This window comes from Nicotiana tomentosiformis, chromosome 4, assembly GCF_000390325.3.
Source record: "Nicotiana tomentosiformis chromosome 4, ASM39032v3, whole genome shotgun sequence".
NCBI classification, from domain to species: Eukaryota; Viridiplantae; Streptophyta; class Magnoliopsida; order Solanales; family Solanaceae; genus Nicotiana; species Nicotiana tomentosiformis.
In genome coordinates this window covers 53,047,796-53,072,453 of record NC_090815.1, presented here as the reverse complement: position 1 = coordinate 53,072,453, position 24,658 = coordinate 53,047,796, and the positions used below count along the sequence as shown (strand labels likewise).

At 42.1% G+C, this 24,658-nt stretch overlaps 2 protein-coding genes and 1 non-coding gene across 3 annotated transcripts; 1 reads left to right on the top strand and 2 right to left on the bottom strand.

Moving 5' to 3' along the window:
* The first annotated feature begins 822 nt into the window (after positions 1–822).
* Positions 823–929, top strand: LOC117273429 (small nucleolar RNA R71). The gene has a single exon (XR_004503433.1). It is a non-coding gene; the product is annotated as a small nucleolar RNA R71 (small nucleolar RNA).
* A 12,392-nt stretch (positions 930–13,321) lies between these two features.
* On the bottom strand, positions 13,322–13,918 carry LOC138909690 (uncharacterized). The gene has a single exon (XM_070200901.1). The coding sequence runs from the start codon at positions 13,916–13,918 to the stop codon at positions 13,322–13,324; it is 597 nt and encodes a 198-aa protein (XP_070057002.1).
* A 6,103-nt stretch (positions 13,919–20,021) lies between these two features.
* Positions 20,022–22,740, bottom strand: LOC138909689 (uncharacterized). The gene is made up of 3 exons (XM_070200899.1): positions 22,604–22,740; positions 21,606–21,762; positions 20,022–20,603 (listed from the first exon to the last, which is right to left on the bottom strand). Exons 1-3 carry the CDS (start codon positions 22,738–22,740, stop codon positions 20,022–20,024), a joined length of 876 nt encoding a protein of 291 aa, XP_070057000.1.
* Positions 22,741–24,658: the final 1,918 nt, after the last annotated feature.

Genomic DNA, 24,658 nt, shown 5'->3' with positions numbered 1-24,658 from the left:
GATAGGTGAGGCACCGAGTGCCGGTCTCGCCCCCTGGTTCCGGGCATGACATCACTACTTGTCCACTTCTCAGAGTTACAGCATTTACCATCTCCTTGGGGTTTCTTTTAGTATCAACTGGCAAAGTACCTGGGATCTTTTTAGATAATATGGTTGCAATTTGTCCCACTTGCTTTTCCAAATTTCGCAGCCATGTGCCAAGTTCTTTGATAGCTACACCATGAGCATCTAACCTCTCATCTGTCTTGACACTAAAGGACTTCATCAGATCTTCTAACCCATGTTGATTGGAATGTTGAGGTTGAAACAGCTGCCCTTGATGATTTTGGAAACCTGGAGCTCCTTGTCCTTGAAATCTGGGATTGTTTTGTTGCCATGCATTTGCAGTACCCCCAGGTGAACTCCATGAATAACCGGGGTGCTTCTGACCCATTGCATTGAAGTTGTAATTTTCCATAGCATTTACTTCCTCAGTTGAGGCCTGACACTCATGAGTAGGGTGTCCTCTTCCACATATATCACAAGCTGCGTGATTCTCACTTTCTATTGAAGCTAAGGTCAGCTTCCTTATCTCTTTCGCCATGGCATCAAGCTGTACCTGCACAGATGTGTTAGCATCAAACTTGGTGAACACCATTCGCCCTTCTTCTTTCAACGCTTTCAGAGGGCCACTGATTTGCATTATCAGATAACTCATCTAGAATTGTGACTAGCTCCTCTGGTGTCTTTTTCATCAAAGGCCCTCCAGCTGCATTACTCAATGTTCTACATGAGGCCGGTGTCAAACTATCCAAAAAATCCTTGAGTTGTATCCAGAGTTCAATTCTACTATGTTGACACTTTCAAACTAATTCCTTGAACCTCTCCCAGTCTTCAAACATAGTTTTATTATCTTTCTGGCATAAGTTATGAATCTCTCTTCTAAACTTGCCCGTCTTAGCTGAGGGAAAATATTTATCAAAAAATTTTCTGGTCATCTCCTCCCATATTCTAATTGATCCCTGAGGCAAGCTTCTAAGCCACTGCTTTGCATCATCTTTGAGTGTGAAGGGAATGCCCATAAATACACCGCATCTTGTGAAACACCATTATATTGTAAGGTATTCATAATCTCATCAAAGATCATTAAATGTGTATTTGGATCTTTGTTTGGCTTCCCTCTAAAGACACAATAATTTTGAAGAGTTTGAAGCAACCTTTGCTTCAATTCGAAATTGTTCGCAGCCAGTGGAGGTGGTCTAATACTTGATAAGCCTTGGTTATAGACAAGTCTAGCATAATCACCAAGTGGTCTCCCAGCTCTGAGAGCTATGTTTCTGAACTGGTCTACACCCACGGGTCGATTCTGAGCAATTCTCTGAGCCCTCTCCTCTTCATAGACAAGTTGTGCATTTCGAAGAGCATCTTGCTCCGCATCTCGTGCATCTTTTTCCCATTGTTGGGCTTCCTCTCTTGTGGCCAAATCAACATTATCATCATCTCCAACCATAATTTCTTTGGTTGATGATTTCCCAACCTTCTCTATATTTTCATGGAAATTTCTTACCTTCCTCAGTTGTCGCAGTTGATTCTCGATATTTGGTTTATATGGTAGAACTTCCTTCCCAGACGATCGAGTCATGCACCAATCTAACATGTAGTATGCGCACAATCAAAGAACACCAAACGTAAAAAGGGAAAAATAAAATAACAAGAAAAATTCCTGAATTAGCACTACAGACTATTTCAATCACTATTGATTGTCAATCCCCGGCAACAACGCTAAAATTTGACGAGCGCAAAACACACACTTAAATATGCTCGCTAGTCGAATATAGTATAATATAATATTGTATCCATAGGGATTAGAGTTAAACAATATTTTCATGGCTTATAGCTTGTTTGCTATCCAAGATGATCAACAGTTGAGAATTATGTGATTAAAAACTAAAATTAACTAAGAATCTAAAGCTAATTGACGAATGACAATCGAAACAAAAGTAAGCAAAGAAGATATCAATGGGAGAAAATAGTCATTGATTGGATAGGTGCAAGATAATTGTCTGGGATTTAACTCTAGTTAATTCACTTCTAATGTTCAAGAGAGCCTCTCGAATTCACTCAATTATTAGTTCAAACGTTTAGTAGAAACTCCTCTCTTGATTAAGTCTCAACCTCACAATGTGAACTAATTTAAGCTCGGTGAAAAATGCAAGAGTTCGTAGTGGATTGGTCTTTAGGAGAACCTCTCTCGATTATCCTCCTAACTAAGTCTAAATAATAATTCAACTAGCCTCTTTCGATAAATAAGAAGAATTAATGAATTCAACCAACAAGATAATGCAAAGATATCGCAAGTATGCCTCTCTCGATTACATGAACATGTGAATATAGATGCAATAATTAAAACACCCAAAACGATTCAATGCATAAAAACTAGAGTTAATATCCATAAGCAAATATCAAGACACCAAATCCATCAAACCCTAAAGAGAACTACTCTATAGATATGGAGTAATTCATCACAAATATAAAGAAAAACATAAAACTATCCAAGCTCTTGTCTTGAGTGAGGATTGAATGATGAATCCCTTGTGCTTTCGCTTCTCCACCTTCTCTCTAGCCTCCTTAGGTCTTAGATGTGTCAAAAGTCACAAAAACAAGGTTTGTCATGTATTTATACCAAGCAGGGTTGGCCCCAAATGAAAATACCTTTTCCGACGCGAAATAGGACAACTACTCTGTAAACATTGCATAGGCATGGGGAGACTCGCCTCGCGGGGTGTTAGTGGGAAAGTTCAGAGAGTTAAAATCTGTCAGGCAGCCAGATAATGTATAGGCGCGGCATGCGGCACGGCGCCCCATGCACCGTGGGTGTACACTTTTCTCAGAGTCCGACTTTTTGCTTCGATTTTGACATCCAAACGTGGTATTCGACCCCCGAATGCAATCCCGGATTAATCCCTTGGGCTTTTACTCAGACTTCAAACCTCCAAATAGCTCAAATTATATCCAAAACATTTACATAGCTCGGAATTCTCCTACAAGAATAAAATACACAATTAGTGTAGAACACTAGCGATTAAAGCTCAAACTCAATTAAAGTGCAGTAAATTAGAGTGCAATAAGCGACTAAAACATGAGAATATAGCCTACCATCACTTTTGTGCTTTCAATTTCTCACTAGCAAGCGTTAAGCAGCATTGTTTCCTTCCTGGCCAGTAGAGGGACTGGGTTCATTATTACCAGATATTCTAGTATCAGCCTGTTCTGTTCCCCATGTTTATTGTACATCATACTCAATTTCCATAGAATCGGGTTCTTATGTTTTCTCTCCTCGTACAATGGTGTTCTCTGGAATACCCTGTTCTAGTCCATGACATATACTTGTGTGAACCCAATTTCAACAGCACCATCCTCATCATCATCATCTTATAAGCCTTTCTAATCCAAGTGATCAATTTCATCAAAATTCACATGCACATATTTTCTAACACAAGGTTCTTTTGTTATATACTATACATACCTTACTATATGTAGAATAGTCAAGGAAGATACCCTAATCACTTTTTGCTTCAAACTTTCCTAGGGCATCTTTTTCATTGTTATGCACAAAATATTTACTACCAAATGCTCCTATGTGAGTTATATTAGGTTTACAGCTGTTAAGTAATTCGTAGGGAGTCTTCTCAAGCAAATGTCTAATCATGAACCTATTAATTATGTAACAGGCAGTATTTTCAACCTCAACCTTGAATACTTCAGGTAGACCCTAGAGCCCTAACTTTGCTATCTACAACACCATTCTGTCGAGGAGTCCTCGGTGCAGAACAATTATGATCAATACCATGACTCGCACAATATTTAAGATTTTAGCATTTTTTATTGTAGTACCATAACCAAATTTTATGTTAGCTAATTGACTATACATTTTCTTTGCAGTTTGTCAATGAATGCAACAAGCAAGTCATATGTTTAATATTTAGATGCAAGAAAAAAGGTCTTGTAATGATCCGACTGGTCGTTTTGAGCTTTAGCATTCTGTTCTGTTATTTGGGATCTTGATTGGCTTCAAATTGTGTATTATCACTTGCGAGCATGGTCGGTTTCGATTTTCAAGTAATTCGGGATTGATTTGGAAGAATGGTTCTCAATTTTGAAGCTTTAAGTTAAAAGAGTTGACCATGTTTGACTTTTGCATATTTAATCTCTGATGAGAGTTTTGATAGTTGTATTATGTCCAGATGGTTATTTTGGACTTGGGCGTATGCCTGGAATTGAATTCGGAGGTCTCTAGGTTGATTTGACTTGTTTTGCCGAAAATTTGAAATTTGAGGTTTACAAATTTCCTAATGTTTGACCATAGGTTGACATTATGACTATCTGGTTCAGAATTTGGTTTTGGGACTTATAATAGGACCATTTTGTCATTTGTGACTTGTCTATAAAATTTGGTGTTATTCCGAGTTGGTTTGATAGGAACCGGACGCGTGGTTGTGTTTTAAGAAGTTCTTGAGTTTCATAGGAAATTTAATGTGTTTTGAGGTCTGATTTGTGGTTTCACATGCGAGCGAGTCATATGATTTTTGAAAATTGTGTGGATGTTTGGTGTGGAGCCCCGAGGGCTCGGGTGAGTTTCAGACATGTTTCGTATTGGTTTTGGCTTGTTTCTCAACAATCGGACACGCATCAAGGACACCAAATGGCTTCGACCGATACAATCCAATCCGTCCCAGAGGGATCCTAACCAGATGTGTAAATATCACGGCACTCACGGCCACAGAATGGAGGATTGCCGACAATTGAGAGAGGAAGTAGCCCGATTATTCAACAACGGGCATCTTCGAGAATTCCTAATCGACCGAGAAAAAAATCACTTCAGGAATAGGGATTCTAACAAGCAGGACGAGCAAGGAGAACCTCAACATGTCATTAACATGATTATCGGTGGGGTCGATGTTTCTCAGGAGCCGATGTTGAAACACACCATAGTATCCATCATGAGGGAGAAACGGACTCGATATTACGTATCGAAAGGAACCCTGTCTTTCAACGACGAGGACACGGATGGAATCATGCAGCCCCACAATGATGCACTGGTAATATCTGTACTCATAAATAAACCCCGAGTTAAACGTGTGTTAATTGACCCAGGTAGCTCCGCCAATATCATCCGATCGAGGGTCGTGGAGCAACTCGGCCTACAAGACCAAATCGTGCCTGCAGTCCGAGTTCTAAACGGGTTCAACATGGCGTGTGAAACCACTAAGGGCGAGATAACATGACCAGTAAACACCGCCGGGACCATCCAGGAAATTTAATTTTATGTGATTGAAGGAGACATAAGGTACAACACTTTATTTGGAAGGCCATGGATCCACAACATGAGGGAAGTACCCTCGATACTGCACCAGGCACTGAAATTCCCAACACCTACAGGAGTCAAAACAATATATGGTGAACAACCGGCTGCCAAGGAAATGTTCGCGGTCGAGGAGGTGATACCGGCATCTACAGTCTTAACATCGAAGGATCCGAACCAGATGGTCAAAAATGGGGCCAAATAGCAATCACTGACACCAGCCTCGATAGATTCGGACAAACGAGGGGAAGGCGAGGATGATGATTATGGGGTTCCTAGATCTTTTATAGCCTCGGATGATTCCGACACCACTAAATCAACGGTTGAGGAGCTGGAACAAGTCATATTGAGAGAACACTTTCCGGATCAAAAGGTATACTTGGCACGGGGTTAAGCTCCGAGCTCAAGAAAAAACTCATTTAGTTTGTTATAACTAATGAATATTGTTTCGCTTAGTCCCATCTTGATATGACAGGGATCCCACTGGAGATAACCACTCACAAGCTAAGCCTGGATCGGAAATTCCATCCGGTAAAATAGAAGAGGAGGCCCCAGTCTGAGGTCAAATATTCTTTCATCAAGGACGAGGTATCTAAACTCCTAAAAATAGGGTCCATTTGGGAAGTTAAATACCCGGATTGGTTAGCAAATATAGTGGTAGTCCCTAAAAAGGAAACAAATTAAGAATGTGTGTAGACTATAAGGATTTGAACAAGGTATGTCCCAAGGACTCTTTTCCTCTGCCCAACATCGATCGCATGATCGATGCCACAGCCGGCCATGAGATCCTCAGTTTTATCAATGCCTATTCCAGGTACAACAAAATACGGATGGACCCAGGTGATCAAGAAAAAATCTCCTTCATCACAAAGTACGGCACGTACTGCTATAATGTGATGTCATTCGGATTAAAAAATGTCGGGGAGACTTATCAATGACTAGTAAACCGAATGTTCGAGGAGTAAGTAGGAAAATCAATGGAAGTTTACATTGACAACATGTTGGTTAAGTCCCTGTGAGCGGAGGACCATTTAAACATATGCAGGAACCCTTCAGCATATTGAAGCAATACAATATGAAGCTGAACCAGGAAAAATGTGCATTTGGAATTGGGTCGGGTAAATTCCTCGGATTCATGGTATCCAACCAGGGAATCGAGATCAACCCTTACAAAATCAAAGCCATCGAAGACATCACGGTCATGGACAATGTGAAGGTCGTGCAAAGACTAACCGGACGCATAGCCGCCCTGAGACGATTCATTTCGAAGTCGTCCGATAAGAGCCACTTATTGTTCGCACTATTGAAGAAGAAGAATAACTTCTGATGGACCGCAGAATGTCAACGAGCTTTGGAGGAACTCAAACGGTACTTATCGATCCCACTGCTGCCTCACACACCGAAGGCAGACGAACAACTATACATGTACTTGGCAATTTCGGAGATAGTGGTAAGTGGAGTCCGCGAAGAGCAAGGTACACAATTTCCAATTTACTATGTTAGCAGGACCCTAGGTGTCACGCCCCAAAACCGAGGAGTGCGATCGGCGCTCACCCGAGTGAACCCGACTGAGCAAGCCTGTTAGATTTTATTCTACCCAAACTCATCCACAAATGGAGCTAATACCTATTTTCATTAATTAGACAAAATGGTGTTCACGTCTATAATAGCAATTCATTTCCAATAGCTTCATCATTTTAAAAGTCTCAATGGACAAGTAATACAACCACAACACAACATATTTTGTCTTCCCCAGCACCAATACACAACCCACACTATGTCTACAAATCCTTTATAGATAAAGAAGAGTACATTGATAATGCCGGCAACAAGGCCCCGGCTATACCCCAAACAAAATACACAAAGTACAAAGGATTCATGACCCCGGAATGAAGTGGGGCTCACCAAGTCAGCTGGGAAGAAGGTGCGCTGCTGTCACTGATCAATATCTCCTGCTGTGGAACCACCTGCATCCATTTAAAGATGCAGCGTCCCCGGCAAAAAGGGACGTTAGTACCGTCGAATAGTACTAGTATGAAAACTAAACACTAATTTAAGAATTCAAAAATACAAGATGAATATGATAAACCAGCGCAGCAATAGAATAATATAGATAACCGATTAAACCATAGCAAGCTTATTAAAAGCTATCAATAACATTTATAGGATTTAAGATGAGGTCCTCTGTAACCATCTTCACACAAAGCGGCCCCACTGCCTCACCTGATGTACGCAGGTGGAGGTGTACGTACAATACCACAACTCTAATCAAGAGGCCCTGTCGCCTAACCCCAATGTATGCGGGTGGATGTATAACCACAGTACCAAGAACCTACACAAAGTGGCTATGCCAACTCACCCCAATGTATGCGGGTGAAAATGCATCGACGATACCAATACCAACACAAAGCGGCTATGCCGCCTCACCCCAATGTATGCAGGTGGTGGTGCAACAACAATACCAAAACTATACACAAAGCGGTCGTACCGCCTCACCCTAATGTAAGCGGGTGGAGGTGCAGTACCACTATACCAAAATCCTTACACAAAGCGGTCATGCCGCCTCACCCCAATATATGTACGGGTGGAGGTGAATCACAATCACAATCTCTATACCATAATCCCCACACAAAGCGGTCATGCCACCTCACCCCAATGTATGTGGGTGGAGGTGTATCATAATCACAATCTCTACACAACTTGGCATAATAACTTTTGAATAAATCACGACTAGAAATTATAACATGTGGATACATAATCCATAGTTTGGGACAAATTCTCAATTTATAATGCAATATGATAAGAGCATTTGAAACACGAATTGAACATATATCTTCATCACAGAACTTATCGGAATACTCCATTTATAATCAACATCTCGGACTTACAAGGATATTGGGAATTCCAATTCTTAAAGAAGAGTTTAGCCAACATACCTCAAATTCTTCCCTTAATGATACTACAACGATACACTACACTAATCAACTTCAATATACAATAACAACGTCCAATGAGACCAATATTAGTAACAAATCCCATAGATTCATTGTATTCATAAATTTCATCACCAAGATTACCATTCATCTTCTCTCTTATTTTCTCAAAAGTACTATTCATGCCATAAACTAGAGTTTTATAATCCAATCTTTCAACCATTAAAACTTGTAACAAATGGTTCAAATACTTCTAATTACTCATAATAAATGAGTTTGAAACATTGGAATTACCTCTAGTAGATCAATCTTGAAAAACCACAACTTTGGTGATTTTTGTGTTCTTGAGGATTTGATGATGAAATCTTGTATTTGGATGTAAGAATGATGTTAGAACACATGTATATTGAGTAATAATCAATCCAAAACATCATTAACAACTTACCTTGGTTGATTGGACTTGATTTGAGCTCAAAATCGCCCCTTCACTTCAAGAACCCTAACCCCCAAATACACAAAATACCCTCTTTACCACACCTTGTATTTATAGGCCCCGATTTCTGGGTTTCGGATGCGGCCCTGGATTCTTCGCATCCCCACTTCACTCCTCTTTGAAGCTCGGATGCGTACCTGGATGCTATGGCAGCACTTCACTGCCAGCCTCTCTTTCGGACGCGGCCTCGGATGCTTCGCATCCGCAGGCTCCTCCGCCAGCCTTTGGTAATTTGGTCATAACTTTTTGTAGGAATGTCCAAATGAAAAACGGTTTGAAGAGTTAGAAACTAGACTCAAAGAATTTAATTCAATTGGTCATACATCACCTAACGCCTTATATATATATATATAGATATGACCATCCAAAGTTTGGTTTTGTGCGAACTCATTTGGAACTTTAGTCTATCATGAAATTTCCAACTTGACTTGGACTTAGGGCTCTCCCTAGACTCCACATCACTTATAATATGACTCGTACACTTATTATCATATCCAATTGATATCCATCCCATTAATAGACTTCGTCTTCACACAAAATAATATAATTAGCGCACATCGACTTTCTTAATATCGCTTAAGTACTTCGAAATTTTTCGGGGTGTTACATTCTCCCCCACTTAAGAACATTCGTCCTCGAATGTTTCACAAGTCACTTCTAAGAATAGAGTTATCCTTATACCTCCAACCATTATACATAGGAACTCATGACTACATGGATCTCATACTTCCTTTCAAAAATTTCAACTTACTTCTGGCCCTTAAAATTTGGCTATCTTTACAAATTCGTAAAAATTTTGGCAGAGTTTCCCTTGTAACTGGGCCTGTCCACCTGTCAGAGAACCCCAGAAACCAATCCTAACAACATATACATAATCCAATGACGTAACATCATACAAAACAACACCAACTATGGCCTCATAAGCAATATATTTCCGGAAAGGAACACCCTTAATGCCAATTGTTCAAACAATACAAAATTCATAGAAAGCAACTCTTAGAATATTTTTCATAGATCACAACTTTATAAATACATGGCTATTCAAACAAATAAGGATACTTTTTCTTCATTTCCTCCTCAGCCTCTCAAGTAGCCTCTTCCACGTGTTGTTTTTGCCATAACACTTTTATAGATGTAATTTCTTTATTTCTTAATTTTCGGACTTGCCGATCAATAATAGAAACCGAAATCTCTTCGTAAGTCAATTTCTCATTTACCTCAATAGTCTCAACCGGAACAATAAGTGTCGGATCTCCAACTACCTTCTTTAGCATAGACACATGAAACACCGGGTGTACTAATGACATCTCAGGTGGTAGTTCAAGCTTGTATGCCACCTCACCGATCCTCTGAATGATTTTGTACGGTCCGACAAACCTCGGACTCAATTTCACTTTCTTACCAAATCGCATTACACCCTTCATGGGGGAAACTTTCATGAATACCCAATCATCTTCTTGGAACTCCAAATCTCTACGACGAACATCCGAATAGGATTTCTGATGACTCTGAGCAGTCTTCAACTGCTCCTTAATGATTTTACACTTTTTCCATAGCTTGATGCACAAGGTCTGGCCTTATCAAATCTTCTTCCCCAATTTCGAACCACCCAATGGGAGATCTACATCTCCTACCATATAAAGCCTCGGACGGTGCCATTTGAATGCTAGCATGATAGCTATTATTATATTCAAATTCTATGAGTGGTAAATGATCATCCCAGCTACCTTTGAAGTCTATAACACAAGCGCACAATATATCCTCAAGCGTCTGAATAGTCCGCTCTACATGTCCGTCAGTCTGCGGGTGAAAGGTTGTACTATGATTCACATAAGTGCCCAAACCTTGCTGAAATTTCATCCAAAAATTAGCAGTGAATTGTGCTCCTCGATCAAAAATGATGGAAACTGGGGTGCCATGCAACCTGACTATTTCTTTGATATACAACTGAGCATACTGTTCCACTGTGTCGGTAGTCTTAACCGGCAAAAGGTGTGCTGATTTCGTGAGTCGATCCACGATCACCCAAATTGAGTCAAACTTCCGCGGAGTGCGCGGTAATCCTACCACAAAGTCCATATTAATCATTTTCTACTTCCATATTGGAATTTCTATGTTCTGTGCCAACCCACCGTGCCTTTGGTGTTCGGCCTTCACTTGCTGACAATTTGGACATCTTGCCACCAAAATCCTCCACATTCCTCTTCATATCATTCCACCAATAGACTTCCTTAAGATCATAATACATTTCCGTAGAACCTGAGTGCACGGAATACCTAGAAGTGTGAGCTTCAGTCATTATTCTTTCCAGGAGACCATCCATATTTGGAACACAAAGTCGCCATTGGTACCTTAGTGTAACATCATCCATGCCAAGAGAAAAGGCCATGGTCTTATGTTTAAGAATCCCCTCTTTCAACTGCACCAACAATGGATCGTTGTATTATTTCTCTTTGACTTCCACAACAAGCGATGATTCATCCCTATTTTGCACAATTACCCCTCCTTCACTAGAGTCCGCAAGACGAACTCCCAAACTAGCCAATCGGTAAACTTCCTTGGCTAATGGCCTTTGATATGCCTCCATGTGAGCCAAACTACCCATAGATTTTCGGCTAAGAGCATCAGCCATAACATTGGCCTTTCCCGGATGATATAGAATATCAATGTCGTAGTCCTTGAGTAACTCGAGTCATCTTCTCTGCCTCAAATTCAATTCCTTCTACTTGAAAATATATTGAAGGATCTTATGGTCCATGAATATATCATCATGGACCCCATATAAATAATGACGCCATATTTTCAATGCAAATACCACTGCCGCTAGTTCTAAATCATGTGTTGGATAGTTCTTCTCATGATTCTTCAGTTGCCTAGAAGCATAAGCTATAACCTTCCCATGTTGCATTAATACACACCTAAGCCCGTTTCCTAAAGCATCACAATATACCACAAATCCATTTATACCCTCGGGTAGAGTCAACACCGGCGCCATAGTCAATCTTGCTTTCAATTCCATGAAACTCTGTTCACAAGCATCTGACCATTGGAACTTAATTGCCTTCTACGTCAATTTAGTCAATGGAGAGGCAGGAGTAGAAAACCCCTCCACAAACTTTCTGTAATAACCAGCTAAGCCTAAGAAACTGCGAATCTCTGTTGGAGTTGTAGGCCTCGGCCAATTCTTCACAGCCGCAATTTTCTGAGGATCAACCTTAATCCCCTCACTAGAGACAACATGACCCAAGAATGTGACAGACTCGAGCAAAAATTCATATTTTGGAAATTTCGCATACAACTGGTGTTGATACAGAGTCTGCAACACTGCCCTGAGGTGACAGACATGGTCCTATCGATTGCGTGAATATACAAGAATATCGTCAATAAACACTATCACAAAAGAATCGAGGAATGACTTGAAAACGCGATTCATAAGATCCATGAAGGCTGCTGGGGCATTTGTTGCCCAAAAGACATCACCAGAAATTCAAAATGCCAATATCGGGTTCTAAAAGCTATTTTTGGAATATCCCGCTCCCTGATCTTCAATTGGTGATACCCGGATCTTAAATCAATCTTGGAGAAGTACCTGGCACCTTGCAATTGATCAAACAAATCATCTATCCTTGGTAGTTGGTACTTTTTCTTGATTGTGACCTTATTAAGTTGCCGATAGTCAATACACATTCTCAGTGACCCATCTTTCTTTCTTACAAAAAGGACCGGTATGCCCCAAGGCGACACACTTGGCCGGATAAAAATCTTTTCTAACAAATCTCTCAATTGTTCCTTTAGCTCTTTCAATTTTGTCGGTGCCATTCTGTAGGGTGGAATAGATATAGGATGTATGTCTGGCATTACATCAATCCCAAAATCAATCTCCGTGTCTGGTGGGATCCTAGGGAGTTCATCCGGAAAGACTCCCAAAAATTCATTCACAACAGGCATGAACTTAAGTGCAGGTGCCTCAGCATCGGTGTCCATAACCCGGACCAAATGGTAAATACATCCCTTATTGATCATTTCCGTGGCCTTAAGATAAGAAATAAACCTACCCTTCGGTACTACATCATCACCCTTCCACTCAATAACTGGCTCATTTGGAAATTCAAACGTAATTGTTCTGGTTCGGTAATCAAGCTTGGCAAAACAAGAATAAAGCCAATCCATCCCCATTATCACATCAAAATCGACCATTCTCAATTCAATAAGATCGGCCACGGTGCCCCGACCACGCAACGTGACAACACAATCCCTATAAACCCGCGCGGCCAAAATAGACTCACCAACCGGAGTAGATACAGAGAACGGCTCATGAAGCTGTTCTGGTTCTATCCCAAATTCTATAGCAACATAAGGAGTGACATATGACAAAGTGGAACCGGGATCAATAAGAGCATATACATCATGAGATTGGACAGTTAATATACCTGTGACAACATCTAGAGAAGTTTCTGATTCCCGACGTCTCTGCATAGCATAAAATCTGCTGGGTCCTCCAGAATTCTGTGCACCACCCCTAGCTACACCACGCCCTGCGGCCGATGGGGTGTCTCAAGCTGGAGGTGCTGTAGATGTAGTAGCTACAGAATTAGCTGGTTGTGCCGCAACTCTGCCCATATTTCGGCGGGATGAGTGGCAATCTCTCTGAATGGTACCTCTCAAACCACACCCATAGCATATTGGTAGGTCCATGAAATAGGACCCAAAGTGCATCCTCCCGCACTTAGGGCATGGAAGCCTCCGGTGCTGAAACCTTCTGTCGGGCCGACCCTGCTGGTGGGGTCCCCTGTTGCCTTGACTGGGTCCAGATAACTGTGCACCCACTGAAGACTGAGTGAATGATTGGGATGGTCCTGATGACCCTCCCCTGAAGGCCGACCTACCACCACCACCACCGAAAGAACCACCAAAGTTGCCCGCAGATCGGGCCTTGCTACTGCTTTGACGCTCCATTCTATTTCTCAATTTGCGGGTCTCTGTGGCTTGAAAAATTGCCAACATCTTACCATAGTTCATATCGGAATTTAAGGCATCTTTAGAGGCCTCATTGAGTACCAAGGGGCTAAGGCCCTCTACAATCCGGCGTACTCTAGCCTCCATAGTGGGAAACATGTGAATAGCATACTTGGACAGGCGCGCAAACTCCATATGGTACTCCCACACATTCATACTACCCTGCTTCAGGCTTTCAAACTCAGCGGAACGAGCTGCCTTAGTTTCGGCAGGCAAGAAATGATCCATAAAGGCATCTGTGAACTCACCCCACCTTGCTGGAGGGCTTTCCTCCTCACGGGATTCCTCCCACAACTCAAACCAAGAAAAGGCCACCCCTTTCAGGCGATAGGAGGCCAACTCTACTCCCTCCGTCTCTGTAGCATGCATAACCCAGAGAGTTTTGTGCATCTCATCAATGAAGTCCCGGGGGTCCTCCTCGGGATCAGTACCCGTAAATACCGAAGGATCTAACTGAAGAAACTTGTTCACCCTGGAACTAGCAGATTCCCTTGGATGACTGGAAGAAGTAGGCCCAACACTCGATCTCTAGGCTTGAGAAGCCACTATCTGTGTCAACATTTGTAGGGCTCCCCTAAGATCAACATCAGACACACCAGAATCGGAAGCTGGAGCTGGAGGTGGAACTGGAATATCAGTTGGAGGAACCGTTTCACCTTCTGTAGGTGTAGGGACAGGTGCGGTCTGATCAGTTGTAGTAGAGTCGGGCAGTGTAGTAATTGGAGGAATATTCTCACTCCTCGGGTGCTCACCCGCATCATCAATTATGGTGTCAATTGTCACTCCTGGGGTGACATTGGCTCTTTGGCCAGTCCTTGCCTTCTTCTTAGGTGCCATGTACTGAAAATTAGAGCAACGCAGGAGTTAAAGGAGGAACAATCTTACAACCAGCTTTATCGCACGATCAAGAACATGAAAGAAGGGTATTATTCCTAAATGCCCATGTAGCATCCTAATTATAGATGTGGTCGACAACACACCGATAATAAGGACTCTACTGGACACGGCTCCGAGACATCCTAGGACACTTTAAAACCTTAGGCTCTGATACCAAGTTTGTCCTGCCCCAAAACCGAGGAGTGCGACCAGCGCTCAACCGAGTGAACCCGACTGAGCAAGCCTGTTTGATTTCATTCTACCCAAACTCATCCACAAATGCAGATAATACCTATTTTCATTAATTAGACAAACTGGTGTTCACGTCTACAATAGAAATTCATTTCCAATAGCTTCATCATTTTTAAAGTCTCAATGGACATGTAATATAACCACAACATAACATATTTTGTCTTCCCCAGCACCAATACACAACCCACACTATGTCTACAAAGCCTCTATAGATAAAGAAGAGTACAATGATAATGCCGGCAACAAGGCCCCGGCTATACCCCAAACAAAATACACAAAGTACAAAGGATTCATGACCCCGGAATGAAGTGGGGCTCACCAAATCAGCTAGGAAGAAGGTGCGCTGCTGTCACTGATCAATATCTCCTGCTGTGGAACCACCTGCATCCATTTAAAGATGCAGCGTCCCCGGCAAAAAGGGACGTTAGTACCGTCGAATAGTACTAGTATGAAAACTAAACACTAATTTAAGAATTCAAAAATACAAGATGAATATGATAAACCAGCGCAGCAATAGAATAATATAGATAACCGATTAAACCATAGCAAGCTTATTAAAAGCTATCAATAACATTTATAGGATTTAAGATGAGGTCATATGTAACCATCTTCACACAAAGCGGTCCCTCCGCCTCACCCGATGTATGCAGGTGGAGGTGTACGTACAATACCACAACTCTAATTCAGTGGCCCTGCCGCCTCACCCCAATGTATGCGGGTGGATGTATAACCACAGTACAAAGAACCTACACAAAGCGGCTATGCCAACTCACCCCAATGTATGCGGGTGGAAATGCATCGACGATACCAATACCAACACAAAGCGGCTATGCCACCTCACCCCAATGTATGCGGGTGGTTGTTCCACAACAATACCAAAACTATACAAAAAGCGGTCGTACCGCCTCACCATAATGTAAGCGGGTGGAGGTGCAGTCCCACAATACCATAATCCCTACACAAAGCAGTCATGCTGCCTCACCCCAATATATGTGCAGGTGGAGGTATATCACAATCACAATCTCTATACCATAATCCCCACACAAAGCAGTCATGCCGCCTCACCCCAATGAATGCGGGTAGAGGTGTATCACAATCACAATCTCTACACAACCTGGTATAATAACTTTCGCATAAATCACGACAAGAAATTATAACATGTGCATACATAATCCATAGTTTGGGACACATCCTCAATTTATAATGCAATATGATAAGAGCATTTGAAACACGAATTGAACATATATCTTCATCACAGAACTTATCAGAATACTCCATTTATAATCAACATATCGGACTTACAAGGATATTGGGAATTCCAATTCTTAAAGAAGAGTTTAGCCAACATACCTCAAATTCTTCCTTTAATGATACTACAATGATGCACTACACTAATCAACTTCAATCTACAATAACAACATCCAATGAGACCAATATTAGTAACAAATCCCATAGATTCATTATTTTCATAAATTTCATCGCCAGGATTACCATTCATTTTCTCTCTTATTTTCTCAAAAGTACTATTCATGCCATGAACTAGAGTTATATAATCCAATCTTTCAACCATTAAAACTTGTAACAAATGCTTCAAATACTTCTAACTACTCATAATAAACAAGTTTGAAGCATTGGAATTACCTCTAGTAGATCAATCTTGAAAAATCACAACTTTGCTGATTTTTGTATTCTTGAGGATTTGATGATGAAATCTTGTATTTGGATGTAAGAATGATGTTAGAACTCATGTATATTGAGTAATAATCAACCCAAAACATCATTAACAACTTACCTTGGTCGATTGGACTTGAATTGAGCGCAAAATCGCCCCTTCACTTCAAGAACCCTAACCCTCAAATACACAAAATACCCTTTTTACCCGACCTTGTATTTATAGGCCCAGATTTCTGGGTTTCGGATGCGGCCCTGGATGCTTCGCATCCCCACTTCACTCCTCTTTGAAGCTCGGATGCGGACTTGGATGCTATGGCAGCACTTTATTGCCAGCCTCTCTTTCGGACGCGGCCTCGGATGCTTCGCATCCGCAGGCTCCTCCGCCAGCCTTTGGTAATTTGGTCATAACTTCTTGTAGAAATGTTCAAATGACAAACGGTTTGAAGCATTACAAACTACACTCAAAGACCTTTAATTAATTAGGTTATAATTCAACTAACTCCTTACATATATATAGATATGACCATCCAAAGTTTGGTTTTGTGCGTACTCATTTGGAACTTTAGTCTATCATGAAATTTCCAACTTGACTTGGACTTGGGGCTCTCCCTAGACCCCACATCACTTATATTATGACTCATCCATTTATTATCATATCCAACTGATATCTATCCCATTAATAGACCTCGTCTTCACACAAAATAATATAATTAGCGCACATTGACTTTTTTAATAGCGCTTAAGTACTTTGAAATGTTCCGGGGTGTTACACTAGGTGAGGCCGAAATTAAGTACCCTCACCTAGAAAAGCTGGCGATCGCTTTGCTAAGTGCCTCTAGGAAGCTAAAACATACTTCCAGTGTCACCCCATATATGTCGTAACTACTTACCCGTTGAGGAACTTTATGCATAAGCCCGAGCTCTCGGGCCGATTGGCCAAATGGGCCATGGAAATAAGTGGGTACGATATTGAATACCAGCCTTGGACCGCCATTAAGTCTCAAATCTTGGTAGACTTTGTGACCGACTTTACGCTGGCCCTAATACCTGAGGTTGAAAGAGAGTTATTAATTAACTCAGGTAACTCCTAGGGAATCTGGACCCTCTTTACGGGCAGCGCCTCAAACGCAAAAGGGTTTGGACTTGGCATCGTATTGAAGCTACCAACAGGCAATGTAGTTGGACAATCTATTAAGACCATGAAATTGAGTAAAAACGAGGCCAAATATGAGGCCATGATTGCAAGACTTGAACTAGCCAAAATCTTGGGGGCAGAAGTGATCGAAGCCAAGTGCGACTCCCTCCTTGTGGTAAACCAAGTTAGCGGAACATTCGAGGTCAGAGAAGAACGAATGCAAAGATACTTGGACATGTTGTAGGTAACGTTACATTGGTTCAAAGAATGTACTTTGCAACACGTACCTCGGGATCAAAATAGTAAGGCTGATGCCCTCCATAACTTAGGGCCATCGATCGAAGACAACGAGTTCAATTCGGGGGCAATCGTACAGCTTATGAGATCGGTGGTGGAAGAAGGCCATGCCGAGATCAACTAGGCGAGCCTAACTTGTGACTGGAGAAATAAATACGTAGAATATCTTAGGACTTAGAAACTGCCCTCGGATCCAAAAGAATCAAAGGCCCTGCGTACAAAGGCAGTCGGTTTAGCATGTCTGAAGACGGAACCCTATTCTGAAGAGCATTCGATGGCCCACTCGCAATATGTCTAGGGCCAGGAGATACTGAGTACATTTTGAGGGAAATCCATGAAGGTACCTATGGAAATCATTCTAGCACCGAATCGTTGGTTCGAAAAATAACCAGAGCCGGTTATTACTGGATCGATATGGAAAAAGACGCGAAGGAGTTCCAACGAAAATGTGATGAATGTCAAAGACATGCTCTGATGATTCATTAGCCCGGGGAGCTACTGCATTCGGTTTTGTCACTATGGCCTTTCATGAAGTGGGGAATGGATATGGTTGGCCCCCTTCTATGAGCTCCCGGTAAGGCTCAATTCATATTATTTATGACTGACTATTTTTCTAAGTGGGTCGAAGCCCTGGAATACAAAAAGGTCAGGGAGAAATAAGTCATCAACTTTATTTGGGACCATATCATATGCCGATTCGGAATGCCGGTCGAGATCGTATGTGACAATGGGAAACAGTTCATCGGCAACAAGGTAAGCAAGTTTCTCAACGATTATAAGATCAAAAGGATACTATCAACACCCTATCACTCTTGTGGGAACGGGCAAGCAGAATCGACCAACAAATCCATACTCCAAAACCTCAGAAAAAGGTTAACTGACACCCTATCATATGCCGATTCGGCATACCGAACGACCTCGAAGTCCAGTACCGGGGCCACCCTGTTCTCACTGGTCTATGGCGCCAATGCTCTAATACCAATCAAAGTTAGAGAACCAAGTCTCAGGTTCCGATATGCAACCAAGGAATCAAAGGACGAGGCTATGAATGCGAGCCTAAGTTTACTGGATGAAAAGTGAGAAGCAACCCTTGTCCGATTGGCCGCCCAAAAGCAGCGAATCGAAAGGTATTATAATCGACAAGCCAACCTATGACACTTCAATGTTGGGGACTTGGTACTAAGGAAGGTTACACAAAACACCTGAAACCCGAACGAAGGGAAGTTAGGTCCGAACTAAAAAGGCTATGGCCATTCCGGGATATCGAACCCGAGGGCACGAAGCTTTTTTAGCATTGCCCGAACTCCAAAAAGCTACGGCTAACCTCGTTCGGGGATCATTTTCTAAGACAAGTGTGGATAACTCGAGGTGCCAAACCCATTGGGCAACACCCGAACTAAAAAGGCTACAGCTATTCCAGGATATCGAAACCCAAGGGCACAAAGCTTATTTGGAATTGCCCGAAATCTAAAAAACTATGTCTAACCCCTTTCGGGGATCGTTATCTAAGGCAAGTACGGATAATTCGAGATGCCAAACCCATTGGGCAACACCCGAACTAAAACGGCTACGGCCATAGTAAAACGGCTCGGAGACATTCGAGACCCGTAACAAAAAACAAGGCCTTCAAAATATTATACAACTGGTTCTAAAGGCTACCCTCGACAAACTATAATCTAAACTACTTTGGGAAAAATTTTCTGGTAATACCGAACTCCCACAATGCCTTAAAACGAAATAATGTTGAAGGCAAGGTTTGTTCGAATCTCCGAATGTAACCTAACTATTACATGCTAAGGCATTTCGATCTTTGTAAAGATAAGTAATAAAGCAAAGGAAAAATTCAAAAGTTGTTGAAGGGAAAAAGCCTTATATACATATCAGAAAGTCTTTTTACAAGGGCCAAACAGCACCGATGCAAATTTGTACAAAGGCCAAACGGCCTCAACAAAAAGGTAATACAAAAAGCAAAAAATAAAAACATCTAAAAATGGCCTAAGTGGCCTAGTCTTCGTCGGGGGCCGCATCATCACCTTCGGGGTTTTCGCCACCCTCTGACCCGCCCAAATCTTCACACTCCTCAGAATCTTCCTCCTCGGGATAGGCCAACTTCCTGGCCTCGGCTTTGAGCACCTTGGCATTCTCGATCTTAGCCGATAAATCAAAACCCCGAGCGTGAACTTTCTCGAGGGCCTCTCTTTGGGATTGCCACTTCATATGCTCAACTATATTTTTTACAAGCTCCTCAGCCGCCTCGGCATCGGCCTTGTACTGTGCCACCATTTCATCTGCTTCAGTTTTGACCACAATGACCTCTGACTTGGCCATTTTAAGCTCCTTGGCCAGACTTTCTCGATCTGAGACAGCCGAGCCTAACCGGGATTGGAGCTCCTCACCTTTTTTTGTCTTAACATCGGCCCTCTCCTTTGCCTCTCTAAGTTGGATTTCAGCCGAAGTTAGTTGTGCCTGAGAAGCCTCTTTTTTCGAGGCCAGACGATCCATTCGGCCTCTCCATTCATCGGTCCCAGCTTTGACTATATCCATTTCAGCTCGCAGTTGGTCAATCCGATCGAGTTTTTGTTGGACCTGCGAATTTTGACCATCAGTCACCAAATCAAATTCATCATCACAAACCTCAAAAACTTTTACCTACTCGACAAAATCGGTATGTTCCTTTCGAGCTACTTCCAGCTCGGCACGGAGGTTCTTAACCTCCCCTTCGAACTTCTCTCTAAGAAATTTAAAGGCATCTCTCTTCTCAGTGAGCTCACGAACATCAGCTTCGAGTTGTTTCAGATTGTCTCAGTACCTTAAAAAGGTATAGTGATGAAGCACTGAGGCCTACGAGCACAAAGAAAAACACTAAGTTGTCTATGAAATAATCTAAGTGTAAATCAAAAAATCACTTAAGAAGGCATGAAGTTTCCCGGTTCAGCGTCTGTTGTGCTTTGTTAAAAAGGTAGGGTGCATCCACCTCGTTCATCTTGGCTTGATCATCCTCGGTCACCAAACACCGAAGATAACTGGTCAGCCCTGCGGGAGTAGAGAGGACTCGGGCATCCTCCGAAAGGGAGATAACAATGGATCGCTTCTGATCGGGATTAGCACTTAGGGTAGGGAATCGATCGACCAATTTCGGGCTCGAGGAAGGCCCGCTTGCTTCAGAGGGTGAGCTCATTCTCGGTATCTCTAAATTTCCAAATACGTTGGTGTCCTCCGTGGCCGCTGAATCCATGCCGTCAAAAAAACCGTGGAAGGGGTCATTCGCTCTATGGTCCCCCTCGATGGGACGTTCTTTTGCACCTCGGGCCTCATTGAACATCGACTCTGTGAACAAGGGGGACTCGGCAATCTCTATCGGGCCAAGTGCTTCCTGCGGGGCTTTGCCCCCATCCCGGAAAGCTTTGGTTCCTGCCTCTTCCTTGGCCTCCCCAACTTGATGACGATCGGCCTCGCCTCCCTCTAGTTTGGAGGCCCCTTGCCCTTTGAGCTGTAACGGCACCCTGTCCACCAGATCGAAGGTTTCTCCTTCCCCCTCCGACTCATCTCTCAATTGATAGGGTGAGTTCGGAGACAGTACTCGATCACTGTACTTTCCTTGGGTTTATGTGCCAATATTTTCCTTCGCTTCCTCTTCTCAGAGCTCGAAGAACTTGGAGCCCTTTTTCTTTTCTTCTCTTTATCCTGCCTCGATTCAGTAAGGGTATCGTCATCACTGGATACATTGCGACATCTTTTGATAAACCTGACAAAAGAAATAAAACGAGTAAGGACTAAACAACGTTGAAGGGAAATCAAATGCCACTTAAGAAAAATCTCACCATGGCAATGGACCTCCCATCGTCCCTTCGAAATCTCGCGCCACGAACGTTCGGAATAGGGCCATTGTGCAGTAATGCCCTCGACCCATTCCTTGAGTCGAGGAATTGCATCCGGCATCCGAACAACAGCTGCACCATCACAAAACATCGATGAGAAAGGAGGAAAAGGAAGAGCGATCAACACAATCTTGAAAGCAAATATTATACTTATGTGTCATGTTCCACTTCTCGGGAAATGACATATGCTCGGCTGGGATCAAATCTGAGGTCTTCACTCGAAAAAAGCGACCTAACCAGCTTCGATCCCGATCTTCATCGATGCTCGAGAACGGGGCCTTACTGGCTCGACGAGCAAGCTTTATTAGTCCCCCTCGATAAAGCCGAGGACTATATAAGCGCATGAGATGGTCGAAGGTGAACCCCTCGATCTTTCTTATGAAAAAACGGATGAGAATTACTATCCTCCAAAAAGAAGGGTGAATTTGACCAAGGGTCACCTCGTACCTCTTACAGAAGGCAAAAATGACCGGTTCCAAGAGACCCAATATGAAGGGATAAGTGTAAACACTTAAAAATCCCTCCACGTGGGTAGTGATGGCTTCCTCGGGCATGGGGACCACTACGTGCTTATTAGCCCAGTTGCAATCTTTTTTGACCTCGGAAAGGACGTCCTCGGTGATCGAACAAATATATCTCAAGATCGGCTCACACCGACCCGGTACCGAGGAGGGATTCTCGGTCTTGAAATCAGCACCGGGCAGGCACCTCCCGGGGATGAACATTTTCGGAGGAGGTTCAGGTGTTGGTTCCTTGGTAGCAGCAGACAAAACATTTTCCTCTACAGTCGGTCGCGAGGCAGAGGGAGTTTCTTTTGGGGGAACAGATTTTGAAGTCTTCGCCATTTCTTTGATAAATGAAGAAAAGAGAGGGAGTTAAAAGATTAAGCTTAATGGTTTGGGATAAAAACAAAGTTGAAGTTCTCATAAAAGGATTTCAAAATATCAAGAAATTTAATGCTTGGAAGTGTTGAAATATCTAAAGGTACGAGGTCAGAAGGTTTGAAAGTAAGAGTTTGAATGAACTAATGAGGGGGTATTTATAGCTTCCCAGTGACTGTACACATCTGGGAATGGCCGACTGTCGCGGCCAAACGCACACGCAAGTATACGCGGTCGTCAAGTAATAAAGTGATAAGAGAGTGTCGAATCCACATGGACTTGTTATCAATTATTAACTAGATCAGAGTATCCTAATTATCAGAACAAGGATTAAAACCAAAAATAGTGATGCTAAAATAATTAGACTAAAAAGAAAATAATTAATGAACTTTAAACAGAGGAAGAGTAGATTTTAATATTATCAATGTGATGAAAACTGGGCTATCTAACATTCCTATTGTATTCTTCAATTGAATTAACTAACTAATTTATTTAGTTTAGTGGCTAACAGGGTTAATATTGCTCATAAGAATCTGTCGAGTTTTTACTCGCCTATTCAAGCTAACCTAACGCCTATATGTCTATGGAATTAGAACTAACAAGAACGCATTTATAATTCATGTAAATCAACCAAGCAAGGCAATTAGGTATATGTCTATCCTAACTGCGAATTTGTTCCCCAATGCTCAGGTTCAAGAACTTGCTCTACTCAATCCTATATGCAATCTAGAAATCCCACTTTCGAGTTCAATTCTAGATTCGTAAATAGTATTCAACTGGTGATAAAGCAATCAAATAATTAAGTGCAGGATTGAACAAATAAACCAATACGATAAACTAAGAAACCAAAATTAACATCCGAAAAACAATATTCATGAAAGAACCACAAACTTAGAATGTAATTTAGCTCCACATAGACATGATAGTCAAACAACAAATCATACAAAAAAAATATAAAATTTACTGAGTTTGGTGGAAGAAAAGATGAAATGCGGCCTCCACGGCGGCTCGGTGCTCTCCCTTGGCCAAAAGTTCTCTCAAAAACCTCCTCCTTCCTCAAAAGTTAGTTTAAAGACTATTTATATGGGATAGGGTTAGCATGGGACGAAATAATACAAGCCCACTTCGAAACAGCCTTGTTAGGTTAGTTCGTTCACTCTCTCATGCGCACGCGGGAGTCAACGAGCAAAGTTCTTCTCTTTTTCTTTTTCTTCTAGGTCTCTCGTGCACTTCCATGCCTTTTTGCTATACTTCGCTGGTTTTTTGCAAGCTTTTCCTCAATAGCTCGTTCACTCTCTCGTGTGCATGCGAGAGTGAACGAGCAAAGTTCTTCTTGTGTCTTTTGGTCACGAATCAACTTCTTTTGCTCACATTTCATCCAACTTACTCCTACACATAAAAATGTACGTAATGAGCATAATTCACTACAAAATCCTATGTAACCTACTGTAACCACATAACTTATGAGATGAAAGTACACCAAAAAATATGCATTTTTGGCCGTTTATCACCGACCGGCAACTGACGAGCATTTAATGCCATTAAGACTTGACTGACGAGATGTTTTGACTGTTTTGTCATTTCTGTCACAAAATATCGAAGTCAGGATCGTAAGTTCATATCATTTCTCATCATCTACTCTCTGAAAAATGAGGGGACTATCTGTATACGGTCAAAATCGAGCTCGCCTACGACTTGGTAGGTTAGGTTTGGAACGTGGAAACTAAGGAATGAAGATCGACCTCGAGTCCCACAAATCTAGGACCCGAGCGGTGAGTCCGATGTCGACCTTAGCCTCGAATGAGCTTGGAGAGACATTGTTGGGATAACTAATAGAAGACCAAAATATTCGTGACCGGTCGAATATTGCGGCGGGAATCTC